This window comes from Vigna umbellata, chromosome 11 (assembly GCF_029865625.1).
Source record: "Vigna umbellata cultivar VRB3 chromosome 11, Vumbellata_1.0, whole genome shotgun sequence".
NCBI classification, from domain to species: domain Eukaryota; kingdom Viridiplantae; phylum Streptophyta; class Magnoliopsida; order Fabales; family Fabaceae; genus Vigna; species Vigna umbellata.
Genome location: NC_142175.1, coordinates 23,568,096 through 23,581,409, shown reverse-complemented (window position 1 = coordinate 23,581,409; position 13,314 = coordinate 23,568,096). Strand labels below are relative to the sequence as shown.

The 13,314-nt window shown below is 30.4% G+C and overlaps 1 protein-coding gene across 1 annotated transcript; it reads left to right on the top strand.

Annotated features, from left to right (window-relative positions):
• Positions 1–2,125: 2,125 nt before the first annotated feature.
• On the top strand, positions 2,126–8,061 carry LOC124827742 (DEAD-box ATP-dependent RNA helicase 8-like). The gene is made up of 10 exons (XM_047300863.2): positions 2,126–2,755; positions 4,123–4,183; positions 4,796–5,030; positions 5,439–5,677; positions 6,057–6,308; positions 6,389–6,569; positions 6,897–6,985; positions 7,078–7,151; positions 7,225–7,352; positions 7,721–8,061. The coding sequence occupies exons 1-9, from the start codon at positions 2,475–2,477 to the stop codon at positions 7,301–7,303; spliced, it is 1,491 nt and encodes a 496-aa protein (XP_047156819.2). The 5' UTR covers positions 2,126–2,474; the 3' UTR covers positions 7,304–7,352; positions 7,721–8,061.
• The last annotated feature ends 5,253 nt before the right edge of the window (positions 8,062–13,314 follow it).

Below are 13,314 nucleotides of genomic sequence, written 5' to 3'. Positions count from 1 at the left end.
TGGTTAGTGTGAAAATAGAATATATAATTTTAATTATATTTGTAATATATTATACTTTTGATTGAATAATAGATTAGAAATAGTCAAAGAGAAGATGAAGAGAATGAAGAGATTTCTTAGATAAAACGTTGTTTATTTCATAAAGCATTCAATATCTCAGAATATTTTTATATTGTTTTCTAGCAATAGAATATCATGAGCATTTGTATTTTGTATATACAAAATTTAGGTTTTATTAAGTTCTAATTTTCTATTTTTAATTAAGTTTTTATTATATTCTTTTATTGAGAATTCAAAATTTCATATATTTTAATTAAATTCTTGCTGTTTAATTACTCCGTCAACATAATTGTTGTATTGTCTTATTATTTTTACTTTTTTTTTTCATGTGTTAAAAAATATAAACTATGAGATTATATAAATAATATAAAATGATATTATGATTTATTTAAAATAATACATGAATTTTGTTAAATAGTAATGAAACTCAAAAATGAACTTTTTTAATATAGTTCTTTTGTGTGTGAACTCTTTGATATACTAACAATATATTAAATATGATAAATTATTGTATGTTATTGATTTACATTTGAATTGGTGATTCATATAATTTTAAGTTAAAATAGAACTAATGTAATCTTAACTAATATAAATTATCTTTATTAACTGTGGTTTATTCATTTCCTTACACATTTATCTTTATTAATATAAATTATTTTATTATATAACTTTATAAACTTTATAATTACTTTTTAAATTTAATTTACTGGTTATAATAAAAAAGCTACGTCATTAAATTATACTATGTCTAATAATGTAAATTTGTCTTAGCTTTATTATAAAAGTGTTTATAACTTTAATCAATTTATTTTCATATTTTAAACAACATAAATTTAATTTTAACAACATTATCAAACATTAGAATATTCAAAAATAATTTTTAAAATTAAAAATATTTTTAAAATATTTATTTTTTCAAAATAAATTTATTAAAAATTTTATTTAAATAAATTTTTTAAACATAAAAATCAATTAAAAATCTAAAATTAAAACTTAAACGAGAAAGCACTCATATACATTTTTGTCTTAAATAATTACTTTAATAGAAACAACTGCTTATACAATAAAATATTTTTTTGGTAATAAAATAATAAAATATATTTAATTTTATAATTACTTTTTATAAAATTCATCTTATAATTTAATATTATTTTTTTATTGTAATAATTATTATAATATTAATTTCTTTAGTTAAGATAGAGTGTATTTTCACTGGTGAAAATATCATGTGACTAATATATATATATATATATATATATATATATATATATGAAATATTTTTATATTTACATTTATATATTATCTTCCACATATAAACTAAGATAATTTGAATTAACACTAAAATATAAAATTATCTACAAAAATATATAATAAGTGCAAGATTTATGATATATAAAGTCACATATTTATTAAATATGTATTACATTTATGAAAGTAATAAATGACTTTTAATGAATATAAGAGATTTTTTAATTGTTTCATAATATTAATAAATGCAATCAGTTATATATTTATTTTTAAAAGATAGAATATTTAAAAAAAAATTGTATTACATTTAAAAATAATAAATATATTTCATTAATGAATGTAATATTTTTTAGAAGAAATTTAATTATATATTATATTTATTAAGTATAATTATATTTTAAAAAATATGCATTTTTTGTGTAAAACTTTAATAAACATACACTTTGAATTTAAAGACATTTTTACAGCGAAGTAAATAATTTGTTGTACCAAATAAATTTTGAAATAATTATAACATGTAATAAATATACTATATATAAAAATCTCTTTAATATAACACGAAACAAATCAATTTTACAGGGCCATGCACAGCTAGTTTCTTATAAAGTAAATAATTACTCTATTATGGCAACTTATTTTGTTTTGTAATAAAATAAATATTTATTTTGAGGATTGCATTGAATATAATTGAAGGTATGAAAAAGAAATGGGGAACTTTGGAGAATAAAAGGAAGAAGAGGGACCATAAAATAATAGTTGAAAAATAAATAAACAAAGAGTTGGTATACCATAGAAAAAAGAAGAGAGAACTAAGAAGGAAATTGGAGGTTTCTTCTGCATTCATTATTTTTCTGAGTTTCTGTGTTTTGTTTGCTTCTTCTCTTCCTTTCTACCTTAACCCTTCCAAGCCAAGATATAAATAAGACAAATCCTCTCTTCTTTTCTCTGCGGGTTGAAACACCAAGAACCTTACAAAACCCTCTTTCTTTCTAGATCTGTAGGAATTCCCAACCCTTTCGGCTCCGATTTTCATTTCACCGGACAAGACCAAACCCTAACCCTTTCTTGCTGTATGATATCAGATTGAGACGTAGTTTTCGTGTTAATTTGTAAATTCTTTCGGTAGTTTAGGTTAGATTGAGTTTCTTGGGTTTTGAATCGGAAAGATGAACCACCACCACAACAACAGAGCGAGGTACCCTCCCGGAATGGGGCTTGGACGAGGAGGTTTTCATCCGAACGTCGGCCACAACCCCAACCTCAACCAGAACCCTGGCCTGAACCAGAATCAGGCGTTTCAGCCTCGGCCATCATACCAGCAACAGCCGCATTACGTGCAGAGGCATTTGATGCAACAGCCACAGCAGCAGCAGCAGTGGCTGAGAAGAGACGCCAATGCCGTTGACGAGGTCGAGAAGACCGTGCAGTCTGAAGCCGTGGATTCGAGGTTTGTGTGTTGTCATTTTTGTTATTTGGCCTCAATTTTTGTTGTGTTGTAATTAGGGTTAGAGTTGAGGTGCTATCTTTGTTTTTTCTTGTTGGTTCTTTGTGGTGTTTCTGCAATGTGCTTGCTTGATGTTGTTTGCTGTTCCAATGGTGGCCTGAATTATTACCATAGGGCATTGTTCTGTACTGTTAAATAGCCACTATAGTGCTATTGTGTTGTTGAATTCTTGGGAACTGTGATTGTGGCTGCTGTGGGTGTTGTGTTTGAATCATACCTCCTGTATCCTTTGTCATTTTCAACAAGGCTTTGGCATGTGAAACTTTTGAGTAATATTATTTCAATTTTATTTGCATGCAACATGAGTTTGATTTTTATTTTCTATACAAACATAATTGTGTGTGTATGTGTGTAGGTATATTATTTCAACCACTAAGTGAATGTGACTTGTGGTATTTGCCCACTATGTATGGTGGATTATTGGTTTTCTGCAATATTATGCATTTGATAACAATGGTATTGCTGGAACTTGTATTCTTTTATTGTGTCTAGATCAGAGATCCCTTTGTCTGTTCAGTCTGATCATGAAGTTTTGTTCCCAGCCCTCTTTCCATGTTTCTGCCTGTGTTCTTTTCAGAACTGAATTGTTCACCATTTTTACTTTGTTTTGCATGATTCATTGTCTGTTCGGTCAACCCTCTGAATTATTTTACTTGAGTGAACAACTCATCATAAGAGGAATTGACATCAATGATCTATTTTTATTTGGTAAGGCAATTTTGTTGCCCTTGGAAGTTATCGCCACTTTCCTTTTTCTATAGGCAATTGGTGTACTTCTTATTCATTTATGCTTGTTAGATACTTGTTTTCATATTTAGTTTTTTCGTTAACTTTCAGCATAATCACAAATGAATGTGTCCTATACTTTATTATTGAAACTTTGGTCAGTGATTTGGAATTTGAATCCTGAAAATTGACTAAGAGAAAAACAGTGACTGCACAAACTTAGCCCTATGTATGGTCCCTCACGAAAAAGAGATACAGCCATTTTCTACTTCAAATGTGGTCTGAATTGGTGTCTCAGAATTGAATCAAACGACATAATCTGTTATACAATTTATACAATTTTAATAATGATATTTGGAACATGTATTATTGTTTATATGTTTTATGGTAAAAAATATTTAAACCGTTAGTATATTAATTACAGAGTTATTTTGGTGATATTATGGGTCTACAATAGGTTATCACAATGTGTGATTGTTTTCTTTTACTACTAGATGAAATTATTTTCTTTTTTGGGTTCTATTATTCCCAAAGAAAAGTGTGTTCTCATGTTACCATCATTTGCTTTTTTCTTGTCCTGTTAGCTCACAAGATTGGAAAGCAAGACTCAAGATTCCACCAGCTGATACACGCTATAAGACTGAGGTAAGGTCATGGAATACCATCATGTTATACCTCAAGTTATTGGTTATGTATATTTTGCATGAATCACATCTTTGAGATCCTTGGTAACACCTTGGTTGTGATATTTCTAATTCTTACTTTTTGTTTCTGCATATTCTTGTTAGTATGGAGCTGTTTTTCATACATTAATATATTAGAAATGATTTATGAAAATCGTTATTGTCATAGAATGTAACTGGCACAATATCAATGTATTCATGTCTTTTCTTAGTGCCTTGTGCTCTATTAAACATTTGGTTTTTTACTGTCAGTTATTTAGAACACAATTGTACCTGTAAAATTTACAAACTACTTGAATCATTTATATCTCGTGTAGAGATTGAGATGTATTTAGTTTTATTCCTTGTAACTAGTGCAGTCTGTGGCGTATACCCTTAATGTTATATTTCTGATTGTTATGTTATTAGATTTTACATATATTTCACTTTATATTTCTTATACTCGAAAGGTATAGTAAAATTATACCATTCACAGATCAGTCATTTTAGCTACTATGATTGTGGGGTTTGTCTTTATTAACTTTTGTTACATATTTACATGCTAGTCTTGATCTGCTTCGTTTTTTCTCTCCAGGATGTAACAGCAACAAAAGGAAATGAATTTGAGGATTACTTTTTGAAGCGTGAGCTGCTCATGGGAATATATGAGAAGGGTTTTGAAAGGCCTTCTCCCATCCAAGAAGAAAGCATTCCAATTGCTCTTACTGGTAGTGACATTCTTGCTAGGGCTAAAAATGGAACTGGCAAAACTGCTGCATTTTGCATTCCTGCGTTGGAAAAAATTGACCAAGATAATAATGTTATTCAAGGTTTGATCTGTTCCTCCCGTTCTCGATTCTCATAACTTTGTTGAAAGAAATGTATATACTGCTGCATATTCAAGGTTTTATTACTATTCTCTTTATTCTCTACTGGACATCTGGTTTTAACGAAAGATCTATGTTTATAAACACAAGATTTTGGAATTTCAACTAAACTAAAGGATACCCTGTTTTGCCAAGTTGATTCCCTTGAAAAGTTATTTTATATGAAGGACACAATTTGATTTTATTGCTATAGTTGAAAATAGTTGTGATATATGATTGTGACATTGCTGAATCATGGTTTAATTGTGCATTATCTTTAGCTATTTCATGGTTGTTGACTATTTGAAGAAGCATGATGATGATTGGCTTTACACGTTCTGAATGTTTTCTATGTATTTTTATGTCCTGCAGTTGTTATACTGGTCCCAACCCGAGAACTGGCTTTGCAGACTTCTCAAGTGTGTAAAGAACTTGGAAAACACTTGAACATTCAAGTTATGGTTACAACAGGTGGTACCAGCCTGAAAGATGATATAATGCGCTTATACCAACCAGTTCATTTACTAGTTGGAACTCCAGGAAGAATATTAGATCTTGCTAAGAAAGGTGTTTGTATTATGAAAGATTGCTCTATGCTTGTTATGGATGAGGTAAATATATTTAACCTGGATGACATTTGTCTATCAAATTTCTTTGAGAGTAATAAACAGTTTGTAAATATTTCATATATAAAGAGGTTTAGGAAGTTGAAACTGATAATGATTGAATGTCAATTACACATGATCTGATGTGCATGCATGTTTTAAAGTTTTGTTGAATCTCCTAAGTGTTGTCAAACCGGTTGTAAAAGGAAATGCCTTTGTGTTAATTGATCTTCTCATTTATGTTTTAAATATTGACAAAATATTTTTCTCATCCATCATTTGTGTATGTTCGTTTTTTGTGGTATTTTTAACGTCTATGTTTTTTAGTGGTTACAGTTACTTATCTATCTGAAGCATTACATACATAGCTTTGTGTATTTGTCAGGCTGATAAGCTTCTGTCCCCAGAGTTCCAACCTTCAATAGAGCAGCTGATTCATTTTCTTCCTTCAAACCGTCAAATCTTGATGTTTTCAGCAACATTTCCTGTTACTGTAAAGGATTTCAAAGATAGGTATCTTCATAAACCTTATGTCATCAACCTTATGGATGAGCTAACTCTGAAGGGTATTACACAATATTATGCATTTGTGGAAGAGAGGCAGAAAGTCCATTGCTTAAATACTCTATTTTCTAAGGTTTGCTTTTTATTTGTTCTCTTGGTTTTCTTATATGCAGCCTGTGAATATGTTGATGATGTTGATGTCTTCTATTTCAGCTGCAAATAAACCAGTCTATCATTTTCTGCAACTCAGTGAATCGAGTAGAACTCCTTGCCAAGAAAATCACAGAACTTGGGTATTCATGTTTCTATATTCATGCAAAGATGTTGCAAGACCATCGTAACAGAGTGTTTCATGACTTCCGCAATGGTGCATGTCGAAATCTTGTTTGTACTGGTATGTTACTGACACTGTAGCACAACCCTAATAATGATCACATTTTTCTCTGTTGCATGTGAAGAATACCTGTCCTACCAGTTATGGTTATGTGCAACATTTGTTAGGTTTTGGTTGATTTCTTTTTTCGGATATTATATTATGTTTTATTCTCAAAAGCAAATTTAGTTGTCATTAATTGAATAATCTTTATTTTTTTGGTGTTGTGCTCTTAAGTCGTGGTATATTAATTTCTGTGTTTAATCAAACTTATGGTTAGATATTATGCTTTTACATATACTGTAATGATTGAAGTTTTTCATGCTTCTTTATGTGAAACAATTGCAGATCTTTTTACTAGAGGAATAGACATTCAGGCAGTTAATGTTGTTATTAATTTTGATTTTCCCAAGAACTCAGAGACTTATTTGCACAGGGTATGTATGATTTGTGGTCACTTCCTCTCTAACTCATTTTCTTGGATACTAGTTATCTGTAAATGTTCTAAAGGGTGCTCTGCTGATGATAGGTTGGTCGTTCAGGGAGGTTTGGGCACCTTGGGTTGGCAGTGAACTTGATTACTTACGAGGATCGCTTTAATTTGTATGTAATTTACATTTGAATGATTTTTTGAGATACTCGCTGTAGTGTCTGATGCATTTCTACTTTCGTTCAGATATAGGATTGAACAAGAACTTGGAACTGAAATAAAGCAGATTCCACCGCAAATTGATCAGGCAATTTATTGCCGGTAATTGGTAGTAAATACCGGGATTGTGTTTACAATTGTGGCTAATAGCAGTGGTGAGTGACATGATTTTTGTTTTCCGTATTTATGATGCGAATTTTCTAAATCCAAACTAGAGCAAAATGTGGAAATAAATATGAATAATTTGATGTCTAATACTTTGGAAGAGCAACTTTTCCAGGAAGACAAATTATTCCTTTATCGGAAAAGGACTTTCATATTGTAATTAATTTCTATAAAGGGTGACAAATCCGTTGTGATAAGCCAATAAAAGTTTTTGCGTATCTTCATTTTTATTAAAATTTGATTAAGTTTTTTTCTGGATACCTTGTATTAATTCATGTAGTGGTATAAGCCTGCTTGTTTTAGCTCAAATATGAATTGTAGCTGCTTTTGCTGATGCTGACGTTTGTATTTCTTACAGGTTAGTGTGACTGTGACACAAGCAGGTGCATGGGAGGATTTGCTAAGCTAGTGAATAGTGTATTATTGGACCCTGGCATGAGAGGATGCACTTTCAAAACTGGGTATTATTGGACCCATTATTGAGTGCTTTTCGATAAATTCTGGTTTTGAGAGCCCTGAAACATTATTGGAACATTTTGAGTTTAGTTTTGGCTTTTAATTGCCAGATAGTGACTGGGTCCAGTTTGGGTTTCCGTTAATTACATTTGCAGATTATTGTCATTACATATTTGAGTACTCTAGTTTTATATTATGGTTTAGGGATGATATACCTTGTTATGAACATGTCCCTTCCTGCAATTATGGCTTCTCTTATAAATTGTGGATTCTTAGCGTAGAAATCTCAAGCTGGGCATATGGTTCATGCCGGTGATGTTAATTGCCTGTCGCCAGGATTTTCATGGCCATTGCCGTTGAAGTCTCGAAGGCCTTACCAAGTTTCTGGAGCCTTTCTTTTTGGTTGTTTTTAGTTTTACGAGGACCTCGTTGGGATCCTAATCAATTTTTAATTTCTGAGTTTTGAACTCATGCTATCTGCTTGGTGGGTGGTATATGTTCACGGATTTTTATACCCGTGGCACTGCTAGAATGCATATTTTCTTTTAGGTTCCTTTTAAGGGCTTCTTTGGTATGCATCTCACCTTTTGTTTTTTGTTTAAAGATTTTTCCTAAAACAATTACTATGTTTCGGCATGAAATCTATCAATGAAATGTTTTTTGCAAGTGGTTTTTAAAAATTATTACAAGCTCGTGAAATTAAGGGTCTTTGTTTTAACTGTTCACGAGTGACTTTTATAAAACATGTTCGAAGACAGTTTTTAAAAACATTCAAGTGTTTTATTCAGAAAAGTAATCAACAGAGCCTATATAACTTGTATTATCTATGATTTTAATAAGTCAAACCTTTCTCTCGATACTTGTTTCATTTTTTAGTTTTCGTCCTACTCATATCATAGAATTGGGACTACGACGTGGTTCTTTTTTCTATGTTCAGATTTGAGAGTTGATATTGAAATTTGGAAAAACTTAAAGATAGTATTAGTCCTTTCAACGGGAATTGAAATTTTTGCAAGTAAAACTATTTGTTGGAATAGAAGATGCAGGTACAAAATGACTTGAAACAAAGTATAAAATTCGGTTCCCATCCTCTTTTCTGGTTTATGATTGTCAAGTCCCCTTTTAGAATGAATCATTTGATCCTTGCTGACTTCTTGGCTGCTCTTCCTTGTAGACTGGGCTGCCTGGTCGTGTGTTCATATGTTTTGAAAAAACAATAAGGCAAAACTGAATTACTTGAGAGTAGAACGCAATTTGCCTTATTTTAAAGTAATTCACGATCCCAATTTTACAGGATTTTACAAACATTAACTTTTGGACTGAGCTTTCCAAGTTATAATTTCTTCATTATAACTCGGTTGATTCCGTGGTCCTTATTTTCTCTTGTTTAAGTACCACACCTTCAAACTCGTTTTCTATTTGGTTGATGAAGTTGTGATGATCAGAGATTTTGAACAATACCTCTTTGAACAAATTAGTGATGATAGAGAAAATCTGGGAGCAACCTTTTCTCTTCAGAACATTAAAATGCGATGTATTTGTTGCCAACATTCAAAGATTAATATCTTTTGAGGTCAGTCTTCAAACAAAATAATTTCCACATATAGCTAGGAATTAAATCCTTTATTTTTCATTGATAAGGACTAAACGGTATAATATTGTTCTCAACTTTATTGTTTGTTTTGGATGATTACTACAAGCAGTGCATTGATTATTCACTCTGCCTACGCATAATTTCCATAATATGAACGCACATTTTTCGAAATGATACAATGTTTGACATACTTCTTTAACACTCTCACCACGTACCAACCGATACATTACTTTAACCTGCCATATAGTTAACAAAAATGGAAACCATATTTTGACACACCCTTAGATACAGTTTATGTGTTTTTTTAAATGAATTTTGAGTATTATTTTTGCGATTGCTGACAGCTGGCTTTCGAAATTTGAATGGTGCGACTACAGCGTGAGGTGCATTAGAAAAATTGTAGCATCTCGCACTTCTGTTTCTATGTGCCTTCCTAGATTTTTCCTTGTTTGCGGTGTGCCTCCTTTTTGTTGTTGTGGATTCATTGCTTTCGTTGCATTTTGTTGTCAGTTCCTCTCGGTCATCGTTTGGGTGTGACTTCTTCGTTCTATGGTTTTGTATTTTGTTCCATTCTTTGTTAGTGGACTCCATTTGTTGATAAATATTTTTAATTTTTTTGTTCTGGTTAGGTTAAATTAAAGAAGTTTTATTTCTTTTAAGAGTTGGTTTTGGATTGGGAATGATATTATGATATATTTGGTGATTTCTATGTTATCGTGGTGATTGTTTATTTGTGAATATTGGTGGATATGTTGATAATCAATTTCTGTGTGACTTTGATGTATTGTAGTTGAACAAAGTTTAATTTCAAATCGGGTGAAGTGTTGATTTATGTTTCAAATATATATTAATGTATTTATGTTATTTTTTTAGCATAGTATTGCTCATTAAATCTACATTTTTATTTTGAAGGTTGTAAGTATGAGTGTACGTGGTTGTGTGAGTGTTGCTTGGTCATGGTTCTAAAAGTGATTGAGTTGTGGGATGATGTACTAAAATATGAGGGAAAAAACATACATGAATAAACCGTTGTAGGTAGGACAATATTAAATATTTTTAATCGTTGTTAAATATTTTTATGTTTTGTGTTTTTCCAGTTTACTACAACTTGGTATGATTGAATAATACTTCTTTGTGCAAGAATGACTACAACAAATTAGGGAGAAATATGTGTTTGATTGAGTACTAGATCAAGATAATATTCAGAGGAAATTTCAAGACTTAGATTTATTTATTCCAACTTACTATTGTAGATGATTATTTATTCAAACATAATAATGCAATTCTAGAAGATGTAAATTTATGTTTTGTTGATTTATATTTCATAGTTAAAGAAAAATCGGTTTTAAGTTGTATAAAAAGTCTTCACATGCTCGCTAAATATTTGTGTTCTGTGTATCAATTATGAATCAGACGTGATAAACCTCTTTTTATGCAAGGCATATCCCAATGGAAGGTTTTTAACCTTGTTATTTGTCAATTGTAGCTACATTTGTGGTAGATAACAACTACAAATACTTGGTAGTTGAAAAAACTTTTATTGGATGGAAGTCTTTTAAAATTGTACAAAAAGTCTTAAGCTACTTGTCAGTTATTGGTGTAGTGTGTGCCAGTATTGTATCAAACTTGGTAGCCCGTTATTTTTCAAAACAAGTTACTAGAGTGAAATAGTCAACCATGTCATTAGTCATTTTTAGTCACATTCGTGGTAGATAAAAATTATAAGCCATTGGGGTCTAAAACAACATTTGCTGGATGCAAATTCCTTAAAATAGAATAAATAGCCTTAAGTTGTTTATTAGTTATATAGTGAGTACTGGTTTTCTTTCATACCTTGTAGGCCTTTTTCCTTGTAAACCATTTTGAGAATGGAGGTGCTTAACCTTGTCATCTATAAATTGTAGTCACATTCTTAGTAGATAAGAAGTAGAAACACTTGGTGGACCAAAAAACCTTTTGTGAAGAAAATCCCTTAAAATTGTATAAAAAGTTTTAAGCTGCTAGCCAATTGTTTATGTAGTGTGTACCAGTTTTTTGTCAGACCTGGTAGACCTATTTTTTTGCAAAACAAGTTATCGGAGTGAAATAGTTAACCATCTTATTAGTCATTTTTCGTCACATTTGTGGTAAATAAGAAAAAGAAACATTTAGTTAAAAAAACTTTTAGTGGATAGAAGTATTTTAAAATTGTACAAAATGTCTTAAACAACTAATCAATTATTTGTGTTGTGTATACCAATTTTATGTCGAAGTAGTAATATTTGTTTGCAAAACAAGTTACTGGAGTGAAATAGTTAGCAATGTTATTAATCATTTTTAGTCACATATGTGGTAGATAAGAACAAGAAACACTTGGTGGTCAAAAAACCTTTAGTGTAGCATAATCTCTTAAAGTTATACAAAAAATATTAAGTAACTAGCCAATTAATTGTGGATTGTGTACCAGTTTTTTGTCAGACCTGGTAGGCCTATTTGTTTCCAAAACAAGTTATTAGAGAGAAATAATTAACCATGTTATTAGTAATTTGTAATCGGTAGATAAGAACAAAAAACACTTGGTGGTGTAGGGAGACTAGTCCTTTAAAATTGTACAAAAAATTTTAAGTTTCTAGCCATTTATATTTTTAGCATGTACCAATTTTTTGTTAGACCTAGTAGGCATGTTTTCTTGCAAAACAAGTTACTAGAGTGAAATGATTAGCCATGTTATTAGTTACATTTGTGGTAGATAAGAACAAGAAACACTTGGTAGTCCAAAAAACCTTTAGTGGATACTAGACCCTTAAAATTGTGAAAAAAGTCTTAAGCTACTAGTCAGTTATTTGGGTAGTGTGCACTAATTTTGTTTTACACATGATAGACATGTTTTCTTGTAAAACAAGCTACTGGAGTGAAAGTATTAATTATGTTATTAGGTTTTTTAGTCACATTCGTGGTAGATAAGAACAAGAAACAATTGGTGGTCCAAAAAACTTTTAGTGGAGACTAGTCCCTTAAATTGTACAAAACATCTTGAGCGAAATAGTTAGTAATGTTATAAGTCATATTTAGTCACATTCATGGTAGATAAGAACAAAAAACACTTGTTGGCCCAAAAAACCTTTAGTGTGGAGTGGTCCTTTAAAATTGTAAAAAAAGACTTAAGTTATTACTTAATATTTGTACAACATGTACTACTTTTGTGTCGAACCTGACAAGCTTATTTTTTTTGCAAAACAAGTTATTGAAGTGAAATTGTTAATCATGTTATTAGTCATTTTTAGTCACATAAGTGGTAGATAAGAACAAGAAACACGTCCAAAAACCTTTTAGTGGAGACAAAAAGTCTTAAGCTACTAGCCAATTATTTGTGCAATGTGTATCAGTTTTGTATCAAATTTGGTAGGAATTTTTTCATACAAAACAAGTTACTAGAGCGAAATAATTAACTATGTTATTAGTCATTTTTAGTCACAGTAGTGATGAAAAAAAAATTAAAAACCATTGGTGGACCACAAATTGTTTATAAAATACAATGGTATTAGAGAACAAATATATCATAATAAGTCTTAAATACTTGTCTTAATAAATTCTCTCATATCAAATTACATATTAAACATTACATAACCACATATACTTAACAACATCACAAAAACATTTATTGGTATAAACTTCAATAATAGGAATGGTTCCTTCCTTGTCTATTTCAAACACCAAATTATTTCCTTCCTTCAAGCCATTCTTATTGCAAAATTGCTTCTAACCTTTCCCAAACTTTGTCAACCTTTGTGAATCCGACAATTAGAAGTTTGTACTAAACTTCACTCTTCTCTGCTAGAAGAATAACCTCATTTTCCTTTATTTCTTATGAAGTTTGCAAAACTAGTCACCAAGTCTTGCATGAATGACAACAAAAATATTTT

Coding starts and splice junctions, on each gene's coding strand:
- LOC124827742 (XM_047300863.2), top strand. CDS start 2,475: ATGAACCACCACCACAACAACAGAGCGAGGTACCCTCCCGGAATGGGG. Junction 5,678..6,056: donor CTATGCTTGTTATGGATGAG/GTAAATATATTT, acceptor TGTATTTGTCAG/GCTGATAAGCTTCTGTCCCC. Junction 7,152..7,224: donor TACGAGGATCGCTTTAATTT/GTATGTAATTTA, acceptor ACTTTCGTTCAG/ATATAGGATTGAACAAGAAC.